The following is a 21791-nucleotide window of genomic DNA, read 5'->3' on the forward strand; positions in this document are numbered from 1 at the left end:
TGAAGATCCTCCTAGATTTTTGTGTCTGTGATCTGGCATTTAAGGGGAGGCAAGAATTGAATTCTGTTGTATTAAAGTAGCTGCTGGCTAGGCAGCAGAATTGTAGTGGTTGATGATAGAGGAAGGGGCATGAAAAGGTAGAAGAACTCTGTACAAAAACTGAAAATGCCAAAGAACAGGGCAAGTTTGAGCACATAGCAGGTAAGAGAGAGAATGGCAGGTACCAGGTCCAGTCTCAATAAAGGAATGCAGACGTGATCCTGCTGGTGGTTGATGATCGTTTTGATTAGTTTGTTCTGTCCTTGCACCTTCATACTGTTTGCTCTCTCTACCCCCAGGTATGACGAAGACTACAGTGGTGATGACAAAGTCTTCCTGGACTGCTTCTGCAAGATTGCAGCCGGCATTAAGAACAACAGTAATGGGCATCAGCTGAAGGACCTCATCCTCCAGAAGGGAATCACTCAGAATGCCCTGGATTACATGAAAAAGCACATCCCTAGTGCTAAGAAGTATGCCCTCCCACCCTCCCCTCAGGATGTTGTTTCCCTCCTCTGTTTTTTGCCTTCTCCTCTCATCTTGGTGCAGAGCTTCACATGTGCTGCCCTTTGCCCTCCTTTACAGCTCCCTCCCCTTATGTTCTTTCCAGTAACTACTCAGTCATTACCTCAGGAATCTTGAGACTCTGGGAAAAGCATTCAGTCTTTCAGTTTGTTTAGAGTACTGGTTTCTGTATGGCTTCTTATCTGGGCTGGGTAGTTCTTAGTGATTCTTTCTCATACTATTGGAACATCACATTGAACAAGCCAGAATCAACAAGTAGTTTTTAGTAACTTTTCTTGCTTGGCCTGCAAGTATACCTTTCTTCTGTTTTGCAGTTTGGATGCTGACATCTGGAAAAAGTTTTTATCTCGCCCAGCCCTGCCATTTATCTTGAGGCTTCTTCGGGGGCTAGCCATCCAACACCCAGCCACCCAGGTGAGTGGCCAGCATGTGAGCATGTGTGTGGACTTCATTCTGCACACAAGACATGTAGTGGGAAGGAGCCATTCAATGTGGTCCTCCCTCACCCGCCCCCCCCAACTGAGAGAATATAACTCCTCACTCAAGATGTGATTTGACATCCGATGAAACTCTTGCAATAGAAAGGAATACCCAGGATTTATTTAGTTCCTCTCTGTGTAAGTTATGATTTCTGCATTTATTTAGTCCTTTGCTTGTTTGTTTTTGAGACAAGGTCTCACTATGTAGCCCAGGTTTACCTTGAACTCAGGATCTTCCAGCTTCTAATCTAAAGGAGGCTTCCTCATCCCATGAGTCAACTAGGCAGCAATTGAACTGTGATGGTTGTGGCTGACCAAACTGTAAACCATTACATGCCATTTGTAATAGTATCATTGTTTTCTGGTCTGCCTCAGGCAGCTGACAACTTTGTGCTAAGGAAAGCTACCACTCTGCAGCCCATTCCTGGTTTCTCCACTAGGCTGGGGTGTCTGTGAACCCTACACAAATCCTATTACATGGCAAGATGAGATAGTTTGATCCCCACAAGGATCTGTTCACCGATTATAGTTGCATCTGCTTCTCTGTCACTGCCACAAACCCTCCTAACCGCTGGTCCATTCTCCGTTTCGATGATTCTGAAATTTCAAAAAATTGAACCATGATGGATGCCTGTGGCTTACGCCTATAGTCCTAGCTACTCAAACAGCTGAGATCTGAAGATCGAGATTCTGTGCCTTCAAGGGAAAGAAAGTTTGTGAGACTCTTATCTCCCATTAACTGCCTAAAAGCCAGAAGTAGAATTTTGGCTCAAGTGGTAGAAAGCACTAAACCTTGAGTAATAAAACTCAGGGACTGCACCCAGGCCTGAGTGCAAATTGCAGTAGTGGCACCAAAAAAGAAAAAGAACCACACAGTAGGTAACCTTTGGGGGCTGGCTTTTTAACTCACCCTCACAGGCCGATTATCTGGAGGCTCCTTTCGGTCATCACTTGAGTCAGTAGCATGAATAGCATGTTCCTCTCTAACTATCCACCCATTAACAGGTAGCATTTTGTTTCCAGTTTGGGAGTGTTACTTACAAAACTGCTATGAATATCAGCTGCAGGTTTGTTTTTTTTTCTGTCGGCCGTGGGGCTTGAACTCTGGGCCTGGGCGTTGTCCCTCAGCTCTTCAGCTCAAGGAGAGCGCTCTACCACTTGAGCTACAGCACCACTTCCGGTTTTCTGGTGGTTTATTGGAGATAGGAGTCTCACGGTCTTTCCTGCCCGGGCTGGCTTTGAACCGCAATCCTCAGATCTCAGCCTCCTGAGTAGCTAGGATTACAGGCGTGAGCCACCAACGCCCGGCAGCTACAGGTTTTTGTGTGGATATAAGGCTTCATTTCCTGGGATAAATGCCCAAGAGTACAATTGCTTGGTTGGACAGTTGCGTGTTTGGTTTTAATAAGAAACTACCAATGTGTTTTCTAGAGTGCACCATTTTACACTCCCATCAGCAATGTGTGAGTGACCTAATTTCTCTGTGCCTTGGCAGCATTTGGTGGCTATTTTTACTTTTAGCTCTTCTGATAGATGTTCAATGCTGTCTCACTGTAGTAGTCACTTGTTTCCCTGATGGTTACTGATAGCTAATGAATGTCCATGGGCTTCATGTATCTCTTGAGGAAATGTCTGTTTGTGTCTGTCTTTTGGCCATTTTCTAAGTGCATTGTTGAGTGTTTTAAATGTTGAGTTTTGAGAGTCCTTTTCTGTTTATGATCTGTATTAACTGTAGTTCTGTCTTCTCACTTAGCAGTCTGTTCTGATAACTATAAAATGTAGTTGATTACAATAAAAGTTCTGTGTTTTCTTACTAATCTCTATTGTCCCAAACTTTTGTTCAGCTCGGTAGAGAGTGCCACAGAATACTTTTTCCCAATAAGAACCTTCACATAGATTGTTTCCATATTGTTGTAACATGTTTGTGCTGCATGGGAATACCTCAAGGAATGGAACTTGTATGCGGCTAGAGGTTAAAACTCCAGTCCCCTGATTGCCAGCCTTACTCGACACATTTAATGATTTTCTTTATGGCAAAGTTCATGTAGTTTGATACCTGACATTCACACTGACCATTTTTCTCTCGACATGTTTATTGAACACTTACTGTGCCTGATGCTGAACTAGGTTGAACATGGGTGAACAAGACAGTGTCCACTGGAAGATTGCTGTCTGGTAGAAGATAGAGCCAGGACACAGTAATGGCCAAGTAGTGACAAAGGTGCAGGGGAAGGCAGGCTTGTAAGAAGTGAGAAGTATGGTACCTGCAACGGCTCAAAGGCTGTGGAGGCTTAGAGCATTCTTCATCTCAGTTGAAGAGTTGGCAGCAGTTGTATGGGAAATGCGATATGGCTGGAGCTGGTGGTGAGCCCAGAGCACAGTCTGCACAGAGTGGAGTGTGGATTTCCCTTGAGGGCAGAGCCCCTGGCCACATTGCAGAGAAGGGATTAAAGGGAGGAGGGGAGCAGTTAATGGGCTTTTTTGTTGTAACCAATGGAATGAAGTGGTAGCTTGAACCAGTTGGTGAATAGATGAGAGCTGGAGATTGTCTCCGGACAGAGTGAAGAAGTTGGGTGACTCTAGAACTCCACCTGGTGTCTAGATTAGATGATGGCTAGGTGGCAGTGCCATTGAAGGAGTTGGAAGGCAGGGTGTTGAGAGTACGGGAAGAGAGTTTGTGAGTGTGCCCTATGGTATATGGTCAGTCCTTCCTTACAGAGTGTGAGCCCCAGGAGGGCAGGTCAAATAGTGGTGTGCACACATGTATGTATGCCCACATGTACATGCACACTCAGAAAATATACAGGGTGTGGAGGTTGGGTGCCTGTGAAAAAGGCAACAGGATTTACAATATGGCCCCAGTGAGGAGGCATGAGATAACTTGTCATTTTGCTGAGGTGCAAATCTGTAGCGTTTGTGTGGTGAGAATAGATTTATGAGCTGGTAATCACTTTCACCTTGCAAGTTGACTTTGTTGTTTGCAGTTTATTGTCCTGTGTGTGGTAATGCCACCCATCACTTGTGACAGGGTGGTAAGGATTTTATTGGTGCCACGATACTGCTTAGTGAGCTTACCTGGAGGGCTTGTCCAGACTACCCCCACTCCTCCCGATGGGACTAGGGGCCGCCGTGCAGTGACTTCAGCCTCTGAGCACAAGGTTGATGTCAGTTGTTCAAAGATTTATCTTTATTTCCACAAGGAGGTAAACCTCTCCTATGCCTGGCTTAAGGAAACTGTTTAGTGATCTAAAGGCTTCCAGATGCAGAACTTAGGCGGTCCCTCATGAATGGCAGGACTATGCTGCCTGCTAAGTACACCATGTATGTCTCATCATGTGCTGCTGCTTCTCATACCAACAGAATGTTGTCTTCTGCTATCTTGTTGCTCCTTTGCACTTTCCCTGTTCTGGAATATTTACATATATCACCTAATACTTAATTTTTTCAGCAATCTTGGTGGTATCCCTTTTTTATACATGGGATTGCTGAAGCTAAAGAACAGAGTAACAAGTCAGAGGTCTCTGGTAGAGTCAGTGCTTCTCACATTTGTGTCTCTTCAAGTATAGAGGCACAGGTGCTGATTGCAGCTGAGCAGATGGCCTTGAGAGTATGCGAGTCAGCTGCTTTTCTAAGCCTTTAGGTTCCTGTTGGAAAGTTTGTCTCCATAACTGGGCACATGTGTCTCATTGGTCTTTTCTTGGCAGGTTCTGATTGGAACTGACTCCATAACAAATCTGCATAAACTGGAGCAGGTGTCCAGTGACGAGGGCATTGGGACCTTGGCAGAGAACCTACTAGAGGCACTGCGGGAACACCCAGATGTGAACAAGAAAATTGATGCAGCCCGCAGAGAGACCCGAGCAGAGAAAAAGCGCATGGCCATGGCTATGAGGCAGAAGGCACTGGGGACCCTAGGCATGACGGTAAAGCTACCTCTCTAAGTTCCCATTGAGGATGAGGAGATAGTCATGCACCAAAGTCTTTTTTTTTTTGTTGGTCATGGGGCTTGAACTCTGGGCCTGGGCGTTGTCCCTCAGCTCTTCAGCTCAAGGTGAGCACTCTACCACTTGAGCTACAGTGCCACTTCCGGTTTTCTGGTGGTTTATTGGAGATAGGAGTCTCATGGTCTTTCTTGCCCGGGCTGGCTTTGAACCATGATCCTCAGGTCTTAGCCTCCTGAGTAGCTAGGGTTACAGGTGTGAGCCACTGACACCCGACCTTTTTTTTGTTGTTGTTTTTAGTTGTTGGCCATGAACTCTGTCCCTGAGCTCTTCAGCTAAAGGCAAGTGCTCTACCACTTGAGCCACAGCACCACCTTCAGTTTTCTGATGGTTTATTGGAGATAAGAGTCTCATGGGCTTGCTTGTCTGAGCTGGCTTTGAACTGTGATCCTCAGATCTCAGCCTCCTGAGTAGCTAGGATTACAAGTGTGAGCCACTGGTGCCCAACACCAAAGTCTTTTGTACTCTGGGTAGAGGTAGGGCTGAGGATGGTGAAAGTGAGGTCTAGACAGACAGGTGAGGCAGGAACTGGGTATGTTGGCACCTTCAGAGCTGTGACTACTGATGCTCTGCTACATACATGGGACTCAGGACTTTGCAAGTTCAGAAAACCAAGACGAATGGAGATAATATGGAGAGAGAGAGAGAGAGAGTGTGTGTGTGTGTGTGTGTGCGTGTGCACACGCGCGCACGCGTGCTCGCGTGCTGGGCACTGCAGGCACCTTACTCTAAGCCCTCTAAGTTTATACTAGTCCCATTTTCCAGAAGAAATTGGACACTGAGATAAAGTAAATTGAGTACATAGCTAATAAATGGTCAACAGGATTTTCAGTGGGGTCTGTTTGACACAGAGGACTCTGTGTTACTGCTGTCCTGTTTGGAGGAAGCTCTTTCCTGGGAAGAGCCTTGTCTGGACAAGCAAACTCAAGTGTCAGCAGTTTGACACTCACCTGAGAACAGTAAATGATCGGAACACAACCGCCTTTGGCATCTGAAATGTGGGATAGCTGGCACAAAGAAGGGGACTTTGAGTGGTAAATGGCACCAGGCCAGTTTCTTCGGCTTCAGTGTTTACTGTAGGATAGGGAGACTAGCAGAAGAATCCAGGTTTCTCCTCACTAGAAGACGAGGACGGCTTGCCTATTTATGTGTCAGTTGTTAGTGTGTACCTGAGTGTCTTCAAATCAAGATGGGAGAGCATGTGGGGATCTGACATGCTGCCTGGGTTCCCCTACAGACCAATGAAAAGGGCCAGGTAGTGACCAAGACAGCGCTCCTGAAGCAGATGGAGGAGCTAATCGAGGAGCCAGGCCTCACATGCTGCATCTGCAGAGAAGGCTACAAGTTTCAGGTATGGCTGTTGGGAGGCAGTTGCTGGGAGGTCTCAGACTCTGGTGGCACAGACTGGCCCTTTACCATGTAGTGTCCCCTCGTGCAGGCTGTTCTGCCCATAGATAGGCTGGAATTAAGACTCATAACTTAGGAGACTGAGCCAAGGGCTAAATGCCCTCCTGGCTAGGATGGCAAACTTGTCTGAGCATCATGATCAACAGATACCACCCACAGGATTCCTTCTGCACACTGAGCCTCACATGCAGAGCTGTGTGTAAATGGAGTGATTGTGTCTTGAACCTGCAGAATGCTCCATATATGGTTAAAGGGTATGTGGCAAAGATGGAATTCCAGCTGAGAATTGATCTCAGACCAAGGGATTTCAGAATACATCTGCTGTTCTGTTCAGTCCAACAGGAGATCAGAACCTCCATTTTCTGGGTGTACTGGTTACATGATACTTGAAGGAATAGAGCGACAGGCCTAGAAGGAGTCTTTTTCTGTCCAGTGCACCCAGTAGTGCAAGGGCAAGTGCCCTTACCAGTCCTCCTACCATGCCATCTTCTCTGGCATGGTGTTCTGTGTTTCCAGATAAATGAAATGCAGAGGAAGGGTGGCTTAGGTTTAATCTCTGCTCCCATATGCACAGCCTCCTCCTGTTGGCTGCTCCCACATTTCTTTCACTGGTTAATAAACCAGGTATTTAATCTATAGCTGAGGTACCAACCATCACCCAATGTCTTGATATATTTTCTGTTGCTGAAATGCTTGAGACTGGCTGAAGGGCAAGCAGGCATGTACAGAAGAGAGGCACATGTGCAAGGCATACTTTTAACAAGCCCCTCAGATGAGAGAACTGTGATCATCCCTATGTAAGGGTAGAATCCCTGTGACCTAATTACCTCCTTGGTCCCACTACCTCTCAACACTATCCTGAAGAATTAAGACTTAATATAAGTTTGATGAGGACAAACCACATTCCAACCAGAGTGGCCACTCTCCTGACCCAGATACCAAGACAAAAGGAGATATACCACTCACTCTCCCCAGTCTGCGTCTCCGCCTTCCACAGCCTGAAGCAGAGTTTCTCCTCACCTCTTCCTTTCTCTGTTCACCTCTGCAGCCCACCAAGGTCCTGGGCATTTATACCTTTACTAAGCGGGTGGCCTTGGAGGAGATGGAGAATAAGCCTCGGAAACAGCAGGGCTACAGCACCGTGTCCCACTTCAACATTGTGCACTACGACTGTCATTTAGCTGCTGTCAGGTAGGTTCTGGCCCATGCATAGTGGAACCCTTGTTGGCTAGAGCTTTGGGAGATATGAGAGGAGGGGCCACTTGTTCAAGGTTCTGGATTGGCAGGGACTGGAACTGGCAACCTAGTCTCTGGGGAATTGGGTGTTCTACCTTAATCCATTTGGGCCCACAAACTATTCTTGCCATAACAAGGAAATTGTGTTTGGCTTTGGTCCCAGCTGGTGGAAACAGTCTTTCTTACCTGAATTAGTGAAGCCAGCATTTACCATATGGAAATCACAGATAGCTCGTTCTCTCTATTATAGGGTCAAGAGCATGGCCTTGTACTCAGTATTAGCAAACCCTTCCCCACCTACTCACCCACAGCCTGATGGCCAGATTGATTCTAGCAGTCCACTTATTCCTGCTTTGCCCCCCATCCAGGTTGGCTCGAGGCCGGGAAGAGTGGGAAAGTGCTGCCCTGCAGAATGCCAACACTAAGTGCAATGGGCTCCTTCCTGTCTGGGGTCCCCACGTCCCTGAATCAGCTTTTGCCACTTGCTTGGCAAGGTGAGTGCGAGACATTTCCTATGGAAAAACGTAAGCTCTAAGCTTGTGACATCATTTCCTTGCCCATTTTCTAGGCATCCATGTTTGTCTGTGCTTTCTAACCTGGGAGTTGCCTAAAGCCTAGTGGACCTCCACTGCTTTAGACAACCTTCCCTTGTTCCCCTCAGCTTCTGTAGTATGTAAAATTTCTCATCAGTTATTCTTGCCTCCTTTTTCGGATTGTATGATCTGAGATTCAAGAACCCTGACTTGGTCACTAAAACGAGAAATTTCCAGGGTTCACTTCTACAGTGTGTGGCTCTGATAGTGAAAGTAGCATAGTGATGGTAAGGATATTGAACTTCTTCTTTTTTTTTTTTTTTTTTTTTTTTGGTCGGTCGTGGGGCTTGAACTCTGGGCTTGGGCGCTGTCCCTCAGCTACTTCAGCTCAAGGCGAGCGCTCTACCACTTGAGCTACAGCGCCACTTCCGGTTTTCTGGTGGTTTATTGGAGATAGGAGTCTCACGGTCTCTCTTGCCCAGGCTGGCTTTGAACCATGATCCTCAGATCTCAGCCTCCTGAGTAGCTAGGATTACAGGCGTGAGCCACCAGCGCCCGGCTAGGATATTGAACTTCTTTTAATGTAACCCTGCTTCTACAAATCCAAATCAAAATGTCTTAGGTATCTCTGAAGTCTTTGTGTCTTGGTACAGACTTGTGGAGTGATGGCCCCTCCCCAAGTCCTATTTTAAAATTCAGGGATGAGCTGAATTGGTTACTCAGTGGTGGAGTGCTTGCCTTGCATGCCTGAAACCCTGGGTTCAATTCCTTAGCACCACATAAGCAGAAAAAAAGCCAGAAGTGGCAATTTGGCTCAAGTGGTAGAGCACTAATCTTGAGCTGAAGAGCTGAGGGATAGCACCCAGGCCCAGAGTTCAGGCCCCATGACCAAAAAAAAAAAAATCAGAGATGAAAGATAGTTATTGTTTAAGTCTGACACCTGCCAGCGATAACGGTAAAAGTAACAGTGAGCAGCGTATTATGTATCCATCTCTACACATGCTACAGATGAAGAAATGCGGGCACAAGGAAGGTGCATTGCTTGCTCAAGGTCACCCACTTAATGAGAGAGAGGGACCGGGCAGATGGGAATGAATACTGACTTAGAAAAAGCTCATTTGGAGGTTGAAGTGCTTGTTCTTATGTCTAGATCACCATGTCAGGCAAAATGGGTTTAAATTCTGGGGCTGGGAGCGTCAAAGCTCAAGCAGTAGAGTAACTGCCTCAGTAACACCCAAACGAAAAGAAAACAGAATGAATAAGCTATTTTATTTTCCTCTAAAATATATCACATGGCCAAGAAATGTCCTATGCCATCTGCCCATCTAAAATGGGCCCCAAAAGTGGTAGCTTTGCATTCATACTTGAAGGGTTATGTGCAGCCACAGTAGGAGTGAAGATGTCACATGGTCTTGCCTTCTAATGGCCCTATCCCTTGTCCTTAAATCTCTTTTCCTTCTTGCTCATTTGTCAACCTTTGTGGGCATCAGCCCAAGATCCCAGAGTTCTGCCTTCCAGCCCGGTCTCTCACCAGTGTCTCACTTGGGGTCCAATGTTTGTTCTTCATAGGCATAACACATACCTCCAGGAATGTACCGGCCAGCGGGAGCCCACGTACCAGCTCAACATCCACGACATCAAACTGCTCTTCCTACGCTTCGCCATGGAGCAGTCGTTCAGTGCAGACACTGGAGGGGGAGGCCGGGAGAGCAACATTCACCTGATCCCATACATCATTCACACTGTGCTTTACGTCCTGAACACGTCAGTATCCTCTATTTTTTTTTTTTTTTTTTTTTGGGAGGTTTGAGTTTAGCCTGAACTGTCCCTGAGTTCTTTTGCCCAAGGCTAGTGCTCTACCATTTGAGCCACAGCGCCACTTCCTCACGTCAGTATCCTACACTCCCTGACGGGCACCTTGGCCTATCCTCCCCACAACCTTCTACCCAGCAAGATCCTCCAGCTTTTGCATTACCTCCCTCGTCAGTTCCAGAGCAAATGTCTGACCTTAGGCAACACATTATTCATTATTCAGGGGCACAGAAACTTGTAACGGGTGCAGGCTTCCCAGTGAAGTGAGGCTGCAGAACAGGCTTCACTTTATACATGGAACCCACCCTGAGTTTGTTAACCCTGCCCTCACCAGTGAATAATGCTTCTGGAGGTGCAAAAAGAAAGATTGAAGATAATCTGGAAAGTCAACTGAGAAAGAAGGCAGCCAGGGAAAAAGATAGAAGTGTTTTTATGTGTGCATTTGGAGCAGTGTCATTTTAAAGAAGCACCTGCAGGGAAGGGTGGAGAAGAGTCTTCTGCTCCACTCCAGATTTTAGGAGCAAGTTAAGAGATTTACTGTGCCTTAGCTTGTAGATTTTATTTGGATGAATGCAGACTTGCAGGCCTTTCTCTTAGCAGAGTTCCATAGCTCCAGTGGGCAGAGAGATGGATGCTTGAAGGAGGGCTACACACAGTCCACTTCTAGCAGCTGCCACGCAATTGAGGCAGCAGGACAGCTGGCTCCTGTTCTTTTTCTTGTCAGTAATGTTTTTTCTCCTTTCCTCTCCTTGTGGGATGCAAGGCTGACCTTGAGAGTACAGGCTCATTTTTGGGGTTGTGGGGCAGGGCTCCATCAAAGCACATTACATCATCTGCCAAGCTGCTTGGGCTGTCAGAAGAGACACCTGGCAATCCTGACAGGCACAGACATTGCTACTGTCCAGACTCTGCTGCAGGCCCTGGCAGTGCTAATTACTGGTGTTCTTGGGCCCTGACAAAGCCTGTGGTTTTGCAGGGACATGTCTCTTGGCATCCATGTGGTAGAATGGACTGCTTCATTCTCTAAGGAGAGAAACAGATTAGCGAGGAAAACACTTCCCATGATGCACCCAGTTGGGATCAAGTCCATGATTCCTGGCAACACTATGTTCCCTAATGCCCAACACTTGGAATTTATGCCCAAGTCCCTGAGTTGGGGGCAGTTGGCTCTGTCATAGTACCTTGGGCAGGCAGAAGCTGACAGTGGCCCTCTGTCTTAGCCACAGACTGCTCCCCTCAATAGCAACTTGGTCATAGGGCTTGGTCATAGGGCTGTTGGGCCTCTGACAGACCATTTAGCACAAGTTTGCCATGCCATGGCCACTGAGCCACAGAGACCTAGTGGTCCTGCAGTGACCAAGAGCCTCCAGCCCCCCACAGGGTTGGAGATCCAGTTGAGTCTCTCCAGCCATTTCAGCCATGCCCATTCTGCAGGGAGCAGAAGGAAACAGTGTCCCTCCACCCTCCCCTCTGGCCCTCAGCCCAGTGGCCCTGGCAGTACCATCTGCCAACCTGGAATTCTAGTGGCTGCTAGTATTGTGTTGCATTATTTTTACCAATCCACCTCTATTCCCAGTATACACAGAGAATTAAGATGTGCATCAAGCATTCCTGGCACCAGAGTTCCTGCCCGGATGTAAGCAGATTTTGTAGCTGGGAATAAATGGGCAGGAAGACTTGAATTATCTATCTATACTTGTTTTATTAGTGTGAGTTAATAGGATAAGGAGGGTTTGTTAGGATAATCTCATAGTTGAGTGATCTTTTACTGATGCATTCATGAGCACCTGTTCACACTTTATCATAGGGAGTAGGGTGGATCTGGCTCATTGCTGGCTTTCCCAGTGTATAACTCTGGTATTTAGGTCTTCTATACAGTTCTTTTCTGCATGGCTGGGGCAGCAGTAGTACCTGTCTCACAGGTTCTTGTGAGGATTAAATGAGACAATCTGTGTAGAGCATGAGAACAGTGCTGGGTCTTCAGGTTTGCAGTGACCACAGCTAACACAGGTTAGGCAGGAGTAGGAGCAAGCAGTAGCACCTACCCGGGAGAAACTTGTAATGATCATGAGAAAACAGTGGAAACCACTAAATACGAGGACTCTCTTTGGACTCAAGTCAGGGGTCTGTGTTCATAGTTTGGTTCTATTACTCACTGGCTTGGTGGGACAAGGTGCCTCACTTCTCTGGGCTTCCAGAGCCAGGAAGTGTTGACAATGCTGTGGAGTTGATGTGGGGACACGGAGATGACATGAGTAAGGGCTGGAAGGGCAATAAGCTTGAATTGCTATGGGAGCTCTGCCAGCCATCTCAATGTTCAACAGATTCAGAAGGTGGCACTTTGAGCCAGTCCCCTTCCTGGGTAGCCCCCAGTCTCTGCCCTGTGTCCATCACACTCCTTGTCTTCCAGAACACGAGCAACGTCTCGAGAAGAGAAGAATCTCCAAGGTTTCCTGGAACAGCCCAAAGAGAAGTGGGTGGAGAGTGCCTTTGACGTGGACGGGCCCCACTATTTCACGGTGCTGGCCCTGCACGTCCTGCCCCCTGAGCAGTGGAGAGCGATGCGCATAGAGATCCTGCGGAGGCTGCTGGTGACCTCACACGCCCGGGCAGTGGCTCCAGGGGGAGCTACCAGGTCAGTGCTTGCTTCAGGAAGCTGCTGCTTATGTTGTGTCCATATAGGCTAGACTCATTTGACATGGGAGTTGACTCCAATATTTAGCCTCTCATGCTGAGTCCAAATGGCTGGTAGTTGTGAGTTTTCTTTGAGTGGTTGGAAAGGAGGAGCCAGGTTTAGCTGTCATAGAAAAATCAGAGAGGAAGGTACTGGGGATGCACCTAGGAAGATTATAACTGGTGGGGGCCAAGCCAGATAACCAGGTTTTCTGATTCTTGCCAGCTTTGACAAAAGCTGGGGATGTTTCTGTATGGCTGTCGCTGGATTTTTCTAATACTTAAAAAGCTCTTCCTTCCAATTCGGGTCTGTCCCATGTTTTTTTTTTTTTTTTAGGGGGGGGGGCCCGGTCATTGGGCCTGAACTCTGGGCCTGGGCGCTGTCCCTCAGCTCTTCAGCTCAAGGCTCTACCACTTGAGCCACAGCACCACTTCCGGCTTTTTTCTTTTTCTTATGTGGTGCTGAGGAATCAAACCCAGGGCCTCAGCCATGCAAGGCAAGCGCTCTACCACTGAGCCATCTTCCCAGCCCTGTCCCATGTTTCATGAGCCTTTTTTTTTTTTCCAGACCCACCCTTGATTCCTAAAGCAGGGACGTGCACTTTGGAGCCAGTTATGTTTTGACAGAAACAGAGGCCTGCCTTAGAGGCCTCACTGCAGGGTGTGGTCTGGCAGCTTCTGCTCCCTGGTGCCATGTGCCCCTTAGCTTAGGGTCTGAAGGATCATTTCCAGATGTATGGGTTAACAAGGAACTTTGAGGTTCATAATAATGACACCAAGAGAACAGCGTGTGCCTAAAGTAGTACACATGATACCTTTACCTCTGGCTCTGAGAGACATATGCATTCATTGCCCATTTGTAGGCACATCATAATGGCAAAGGACCAGGTTAGAGCTGTCCTGTTGAATCTGGCAATGCTATCTGGTCTGGGTAGAATAGGAGGGATTAGAGTGGGTTAGATTTCTGTGTAACCCCTGCCCCCATCACAACCATGTCACTCTCTAATGTTTCTCAGGAGCCTGAGAATGGATGGTTAGCTAGCTGCTTGAAATCACAAGTTAGCTTTTGAGAATCCAAAGTTAGTAAGTCAGACTGTGCTTGCATCTGTGGCGAAAAGAGTGGCCATTTACTGGGCATGGGCTGCCCATGCCTGGTGTGAAGTCTGAGCCCACCAGAGCTGTGTGGAATTCATTATTATCCTAGCCACTCAAGGAAGAGCTGACTTGCTACAGTTGAACTAGGAAATTCAGTATGAGCTACATTCATGCATTGCCATTTTCTCTGTAGCAGTTTAGTCACCTTTACTAATTAGCCCTAAAGTATTAATTCAGGCAGGAACAACGAAGATTCTGCTTCCCAAAACAGCCACATGGTTTGCGACTGGGACCTGCTGCCTACAAAACAGACTAGAAGATAATGCCAAGGAGGTGCTCAGGTTGGGCACCCTCAGAGGAGAGGCCATGGCTGGAAGGGAAGTTCAAGGCTATCGTCCTGATGTTAGGGCAATGTGCTGGCCATGGGCTTTTTTGGGGGGAGGGGGGGCGTCCAGTCGTGGGGCCTGAACTCTGGGCCTGGGTGCTGTCCCTCAGCTCTTCAGCTCAAGGCTAGCACTGTACTACTTGCCACAGTGCCACTTCCGGCTTTTTTCTTTTTGCTTATGTGGTGCTAAGGAATCGAACTCAGGGCCTTATGCATGCAAGGCAAGCACTGTACCACTGAGCCACCTTCCCAGCCCCAGACCATGGACTTTTTGTCTTGAGTCTTGTATAGTTAGGGTTGTGTGCAGAAAAAAATTCCTCCTTTGCCAGGAACTTGTGAGTTTAAGCCTGGCATTTTCTTAGGCTTTCATCAGAGCTTGGTCTGGTGTCTTAGCTGCCAGGGCACAGAGAGGCTGCAAGCAACTTAGAGCCAAGAGGGAATTGTCTCATTCTCTTTTACCTTTGTGAATTGAACATACTGAGTATAGGTGTGGCCAGCCCACCCCCTCCTAGGTTGTCCTTTCACTTGAGGGCCATGGTAGATGCGTAGTTAACACGAATAGTTTCAATACCTGTTCCTTCAGTCATGGATGCATTCCCATGTGTTCTGAGGTGTGGAATAATCTATAACAAAAGGCATCTGGCTTGTACTGGCTTTTAACATAGCCGTGGTGGCTTTTAGTGAACAAAATCTCTCATAGAGCACAGATGGTAGAAATGAAACCCTGATGCTTATATTTAGCTCCTTTGCTGAGGACAGTCTGTGCTTTCTGAGTTAGATAGAAATTGTAATTCCTCAAACCAGGAGTATCTATGGAGGGCAGTGAGCCTTGTCAGATACCCCTACCCCCCTTCCCTACCCCAGTGTTTCATGTCACTGACTGGACTTTAATCCTGATCTGACTCACCAGCTAGAAACACCGGGGTGTGGGGATCTACTCCAGGATTATCCCAGGATTTAGGAGGCGTTGAGTGGTTATATGTTCTATCCTCTACATCACTGTTGCTCAACACCAATTTTCTATCAGCTTGCCAGTTTTTGAAGGAGTGTATGTTTAGCAAATTATTTGGCTGATTTGGGGCTGCTGGCTGTTTATAAAATTTCCCCTGGTGGGAAGGTAAAGATGGAAGTAGATATGGTTTCCTACCTCATTAGGTAGGACCTTATCCACAAGCTGTTATGGAGCTGAGCCCAGGGAACACAAGAATCCTTTCTTTATGTTGACAGTCTTTCGAATGCCATGTTGAACCCTTGTTTGGAAGATACTGTTAAGACAGATGAAGTTTATGAAACTGAAGTTTATGAATAAACCTCTGGGACCCAGAGCCTGGACTTTCTTACCCATAGCTGCTCTTTTTCTAAGAAAGTAGGCTTGTTGGCATGGATCTTAAGGCATGTGAGACATCGGTTATGTGACAGTCCCTTGGTCCCTGGATACTAGTGTCCTCTCCGAGGAATTTGATGGGATGACTTTTTAAAATTTTCTTTCAGGCTGACAGATAAAGCAGTGAAGGATTATTCTGTTTATCGCTCTTCCCTTCTCTTTTGGGCCCTCGTCGATCTCATTTACAACATGTTTAAGGTAAGGAATCCCTTAGGGACCAGCTGGCTTGTGTAAGGGTTTAAGATGCCTGCTCCCTTGGCCCTTACCCTGGCTCAGCCCCCCCCCCCCCCCCCAGTGGTTGCTCCTCCTAGCCTAGCGTACTTTGCTTCCTAGAAGCAAATAGCCCCTCCGGAGGGGAGAGTTTGTACTCCCAATCCGGACCTGCACCTCTGGGCTGAGCATTGCAGCCAACATTTACTTCTCTCCTGCACTGTCAAGCTTGTGGCAAGATCAAAACACACTTGTGCAGGGAACTGCCTCCCAGTCTGCCTTCCTTGCTCTCTGTGTGAGTGTGACCTAAGCCCTGCTTATTACAACAGGGTGCTCCTTTGTGCCTTCAAAAGAGTGTTTGGCCAAGAGCTGATGGCTTATGCCTGTAATTCTAACTACTCAGGAGGCTGAGATATGGGGACTGTGGTTCGAAGCCAGCCCAGGCAGGAAAGTCCATGAGACTTTTATCTCCAGTTATCCACCAGAAAACCAGGAGTGGCACTGTGGCTCAAAGTGATACAGCAGTAGCTTTGAGCAAAAGAGCTCGGGAATAGCACCCAAGCCCCAAGTTCAAGCCTCATGATTGACCCAAAAAAAAAGTGTTTGAGTGGATCCTGTTTTACCATCTGAGAGTAAGAGCTTTGGAAATGCAGAAATGGAATGTGTGGGGAGAAAAGAACCCAGCCCAGTGTTGGAGTTGATAGGTTGAGGTGGCACGGTGTATAAGGTGTATAATCAAGGGCTCTGTGAAGGATGATAGCCTGTGGGTCCTGGAGGTAGAGCTCGCCTTCTGGGGAAGTTATGCTAGAAGTTGGGTGAGCTTTTTCCAGGGTGCTGAAAAATGGCCTGAGCCATAGGAGCCAGAGGCCAGGTACATTTGATGACCCACCTAAGTTTGTCTCCTGCTGGCTTTTGTAGAAGGTGCCTACCAGTAACACAGAGGGCGGCTGGTCCTGCTCTCTGGCTGAGTACATCCGCCACAACGACATGCCCATCTACGAAGCCGCCGACAGAGCCCTGAAAACCTTCCAGGAGGAGTTCATGCCAGTGGAGGCCTTCCCAGAGTTCTTCGACGCAGCTGGTCAGTGTCAGCTTTTATCTTTTAAAGATCTCTGTGACAGACCTCCATGACTGTCTCAGAGGAGCTGGCGGTAGCTTCATCCTCAGCGCAAAGCAGCTACCACCAGCATCCCCAGAGAATAACGGCTCTGGCATGTGCTGCATGCTCATGGTCTCCCAGGAAGAGCCAGCAGCTGCTTAGCCCACCAATAGGCTCTGAAGGCCAGGGGCACATAGCCAGGAAGTGCTAGGACCCCTTTTGCTTTCTGGGTTTTAGTGGCAGTTCAGAGCATTAGCACGTACAAGGGAGCACACCTGTCTACCTCCTGCTGCTTATGGACAGAGACCTCTTATGCCACCTGTGTTCCAAGGGGACATGGAAGATTTTAAGTAGATGATAAATACCAGTCAGAGCAGAGAACATCTCTGTGTGTATGTATAGAGCCACACTTTGAATGGTTGTCATTCCAGAAGCAGATAGTTCATCCCACAGCAAAACTGAAGACCATTGTTCTCTTCTGTGTACAAACTCTTCCTACAACAACCTAGTTTTTAAGATTTATTTGGATCTCATACATAAGCTGACAGCAGGGGGAGGTGACTTAGGCCCAGGCCTGGGAAAAATCCATCAAGACAACAGATTCTGTGCCTTCTCAGGCCGTGGGCACTTTGTGTCATGACACCTGTTAGGACTGACCTTAAAAAAGGGACAGTTGCTACCCTGAGCCATAGTGGAAGTAATCCAAGCTGTTGAGTTCTTTCTTTTAGCTTGACTTACTGCTTCTCTACTTTCTCATGCTCCTTGTGGGGCTTGTGTAAAGTGTAAAGATGGACAGAAAGCCCCAGATTCCATTACCAGGAGAACACCTCCAGTAACAGTTTCTCTCTTTAGACTCTGGGAATGAGATTCACTAAAGGTCTCAGATGCTACACTGTGTGAATTCCTCCCAGGCCAGGTCCAGCTGAGCAATTTCTCTCCCAAAGCTCTGGGGCCTTCGGTAGGCTGTTGTTCGCGGGGACCTCAAGGGTAGCTGCCACCTCTGTTTAAGAGCTGTGCGCAGCCAGGTGACTACCTTGCTCTCTGGTGCCACATGCAGCCTTGCTCACCTCTCTCTCTGTTACCTTGCCAAGTCCTTACGGCTCTTACCTGTCCTTTCAGCACCAGTGTATATGAATGCACACTTGCTCTCATCCAAGAAAGAAGCCATGGCTGAGAGCAGGTAGCCTGTCTTGTTTTTCTCTCTGTGTCCTCAGCGCCAAGCCCTGAGCCTGTCCACTCACAGCCATGTCAAAATGGCTATGCAAGTCAGAGCTAGTAGGAAGAAAAGGCGGACAGGAGAGGAAGGGCTCATCTCCCTGCAGGCCTGGCCTTTGCCCTGTGCTGTCCTGCAGCAGGGAGCCTCTGTCTTCTACTCCTGGGTCAGGCTTTTATAGCATGACTTCATTACTTTAAGTTGTTAGAAACTCTCAGAAGCAGACACACCCTATTCAAATTCAGGAACAAAAAACACCTTCCAAAGCCAGCAAACTGTCTAGGCCACACTTCCTCCGTCTGCACGGATGCTTGGCGGTGTCTGTGTGTGGGATGGTACCTGACCTTTGGGGTCAGCAGCTCCACATCCGTCAACCTGAGGCCTTCGTGTCTCCTTTGCCTTACTTGCTGAGGGCAGACAGGCTACCAGAGAACTGGCATGGATGTTGCACCATCTGGGCACTGGGCCCTTCTGCATGGAGGACCTCATTTAGTCCCTGCAGCAGGCAGGGGGCTTCCCGCTTCCTCTGCTAGCCGAGAGAAAATGGCTCTTGAGCTCTGGCAACTTGCTTGAGCGCCAGGTCTAGTGATGGGATTGAAGCCAGAAGAGCCCAGGGGCCCGCTATCCCGTTCTGCCCATCAAATCAGTCACATGCGCCTTTCTTCATTCCCAGACCCCTTCAGAAGTCACAGCTACTATGGGTTTGCAGCCCCTGCAGTGGCCTCACTCTGGAGTGCCCAGTTGGCCTCCGCCACCTTGTTCCCATCCACAGATGCTCGTTGCCTCGTGATTTGCAGTCACTGCCATCATCCGTGCAAGCTGCTCCTACCCACCTCTGCTGCTGTGTCTTCTAGGTCTTCTGTCAGAAGTCACTGACCCAGAGAACTTCCTGAAGGACCTGTTGAACTCGGTCCCCTGAACACCCACAGAAACCGCTCGACGGAGATTGAAGCTAGCTTGCCTTCCACCCTCTCTTCCCTCCTCGTGCAGATTCCCCCACAGGATGCTGCATTCTTACCCCCTCCCTCTCATTTTCTTGGAGTGGTGTGGGGGTTTAGGCTTCCTGGTTTACCTCGTGTGTGTGGTGCACTAGCGACGAAGTTGTCTGTAACCAAGCCTCGAAGGACCTGTATATACCTAGGAGCCGTGAGTTGTCCTGGCCAGCGTGATACTTGAGTGTGCACATCTTGAGAAATAAACGAATGACTTAATACACAGTGGAAAAGGAGGTGTTGGCTGCTGCCTGGCCCACCTGATGGTACAGGCCTAAGGCTCTGGTGGGACCAAGTTGGACACACACACACACAAGTGGACACACACACACACACACACACACAAGTGGACACACACACACCTCTGCTTTGTTGCAGTGCTCCTGGAAGATGTGGTTTGGACTCGCAGCATCTCATGGAGCAGGCAAGTTGGGGCGTTGCATTTCATAGCTGTGATTTTGCCCTTCCCACCCAAAAAAAAAAAAAAAAACTTTTACTTTTGGGTCTTAGGCACTGAACTCAAAAGTCAGTAGAGGTCTGATGGTTTTCTAGCTGAAGGGGAGCTCAGTTGAAGCCTGATGGTTTTCTAGCTGAAGGGGAGTTCAGTGAAGCCAGCCTGGTCTTTCTCTTCCATACAGGCTTGAGAGCATTTGTCCTGCAGGCCGCCATTTGGGAAGCTTACTTCTTGGTTGTCTGTAAAGTGGTAAACATAGGGTAGACTTGGAGTCAGAAGAAGGAGGGTAGGTTCCGTGCACACTGCCTGCTGCTTAGCGTGTTCTTACCTGTGGCCTCTGCAGCCTTGCGTAAAAGGGTCAAACCAGAGTCTCAGAACTGACAGTTTTGTGTTTCTGAAGCTGCATTCTGGTCTCAAGCCAGTCATCTAGCTTTGTGGGGCTCCTAAGATCTCTCCAGGTCAGCAGAAGGTGGCCTGGTATCCTTTCTTCTAGGGAGGAAGGTTTGTGACTATGTGTCTGTTCTTGGGGGCCACTATGCAGTAGGGTCATCAGTGGTGGCCAGCTCGCACGGCTCACTCCGTGGGCCAGACCATCTAGGGCTTGGGGCTCAGGTCCCTGTGGAAGACTTGCCCAGCCAGCTCCATATCACTTCCTGACTTGGCCAGCAGCAGCCGCCACAGGCAGATGCATGGTGCTTGGACTCAGTAGAGACAAAGAATTTGTTGTGGGGCCCGGCTGGAAGCCCTGACAGACCAGAGCAGTGTGCCCAGGAGCACGAATGCACTTGGGGTTATGCTGGGGGCCTGGACTCAGGAGGAATGACATGCCTCCCCCAGCCCCCCCCCCCCATGGCAGCCTGGTGGTAAGGTCTGAGTCCCTGCCTGGTCCAGGTCCCACTCCGCTTGCTGTGCCCTGCAGTCTCCCCGCTGGCGATACAGAAATAGAGATCACTCAGGGCCGGAAGGTGGGAGGCCTGCCACAGCAGGGCCTTGTGGCACCAGTTTCTTTCTGTGTAACTTCTGCCTTTTCCTTCAAGCTCCATGTCTCAGGAGCAGCCTGAGGGTGTCTGGCAAGGAAGGCTCAGCATGTCCATTCCTTCTCTATGTCCACTGTCCCCACTTCCGGTGGTCTCAAGAGAGTTTAGGCTGGGGAGGGGTGGCATCAGCATTTATCACATCCGGGTGGGGAGTCAATTAGAGCCTTTCCCTGATAAAAGTGGCCTGCACCTGCCAGCTACATGCGGGCTCTACTGGGGGAGATTCCCTTCTAGATTGAACTGTGTGTGTGCACGTTCACATGCCAGTACTGGGTCTTGAACTCAGGGCCTCTCACTTACTGGGTTTTTCACCCAAGGCTGGTGTTCTTACCACTTGAGCCACAGCTTCTCTTCTGGCTTTTTTGTTGGTTTATTAGAAATAAGATTCTCATGAACTTTTCTTCCACGATCCTCAGATCTCAGCCCTGAACAGCTGGGATTACAGGCATGAGCCACCAGCTCCTTGCCTGAGCTTCATTGTCATACTTTGGACACTTGGTGTTGGCCTGGCATCTCCAGAAGCTTCCCAGGCCTGCGGAACTGCAGTCACCAAAGCTAATAAGGTGTTGCTGTCCCTGTTGTGGCCCCAGCCTGAACACAGTGTTTTCACACCTTGCTCTTGGTGTCTATGAGGCTGCTTTCTGGTGGCCCTCCACCATCAAACAGGCTGCTGACACGGTGGCCACTCAGGTCTGTGACAGGTACCAGGGCTGCCTGAGCCTTGGTATCTGGGCAGGGGTAGAAGTTGATGTAGAGACTCCACAACTTCTCCCCATGCCCACATCTTTGAACAGAAGCACTGAGGGACACCAGACAAAGCCAGCAGCCCCTTTCCTGTCTCAAGCCTCTGGACATGTGGTAAGGTAGGTCCAGTCTCTCAGCCCCTCAAGGAAGTTGAGTCCGGTGGCCACGCACTGATGATTGCAGCTTGAAAGCAGAGGTGGGGTGTTGCCCTCAGACTGCTTCAGGCTTTGCAGCTCCTTCCCCTGGCGCCCGTCCTCGTATCCAGTCTGTAAGTGCAGCACGCTGACAGCTTAACGGGGTAGACCTCCTCTTCCTGCCCCGCTCCTCCCTAGCTATGTCTGTTGAGATACCCCAAGCCGAGCTGTTCTCTGCATTTCACTTGTGCCTGGGCCCTGAGTCAGGGTGCCCCTCACTGGGGAGGCAGCAGACATCACATATTCCTTCCTGGGTTCAGGGACAGGAACTAAGTGAGG

General features: G+C 48.7%; 1 protein-coding gene across 1 annotated transcript in view; it reads left to right on the forward strand.

Moving 5' to 3' along the window:
- Positions 1–19319, forward strand: part of Ubr4 (ubiquitin protein ligase E3 component n-recognin 4) — a 140042-nt gene extending 120723 nt beyond the window's left edge. Inside the window, exons 94-104 of the mRNA XM_013032660.1 lie at positions 339–512; positions 879–978; positions 4748–4966; positions 6282–6395; positions 7500–7642; positions 8056–8181; positions 9790–9984; positions 12443–12667; positions 15677–15767; positions 16698–16860; positions 18946–19319. Of these exons, the coding sequence (XP_012888114.1) occupies positions 339–512; positions 879–978; positions 4748–4966; positions 6282–6395; positions 7500–7642; positions 8056–8181; positions 9790–9984; positions 12443–12667; positions 15677–15767; positions 16698–16860; positions 18946–19010 (1615 nt within the window). The 3' untranslated portion in view covers positions 19011–19319. The remainder of the gene's footprint in view (positions 1–338; positions 513–878; positions 979–4747; positions 4967–6281; positions 6396–7499; positions 7643–8055; positions 8182–9789; positions 9985–12442; positions 12668–15676; positions 15768–16697; positions 16861–18945) is intronic.
- Positions 19320–21791: the final 2472 nt, after the last annotated feature.

The sequence above is a fragment of the Dipodomys ordii genome, unplaced genomic scaffold, assembly GCF_000151885.1.
Source record: "Dipodomys ordii isolate 6190 unplaced genomic scaffold, Dord_2.0 Scaffold6, whole genome shotgun sequence".
NCBI lineage: Eukaryota > Metazoa > Chordata > Mammalia > Rodentia > Heteromyidae > Dipodomys > Dipodomys ordii.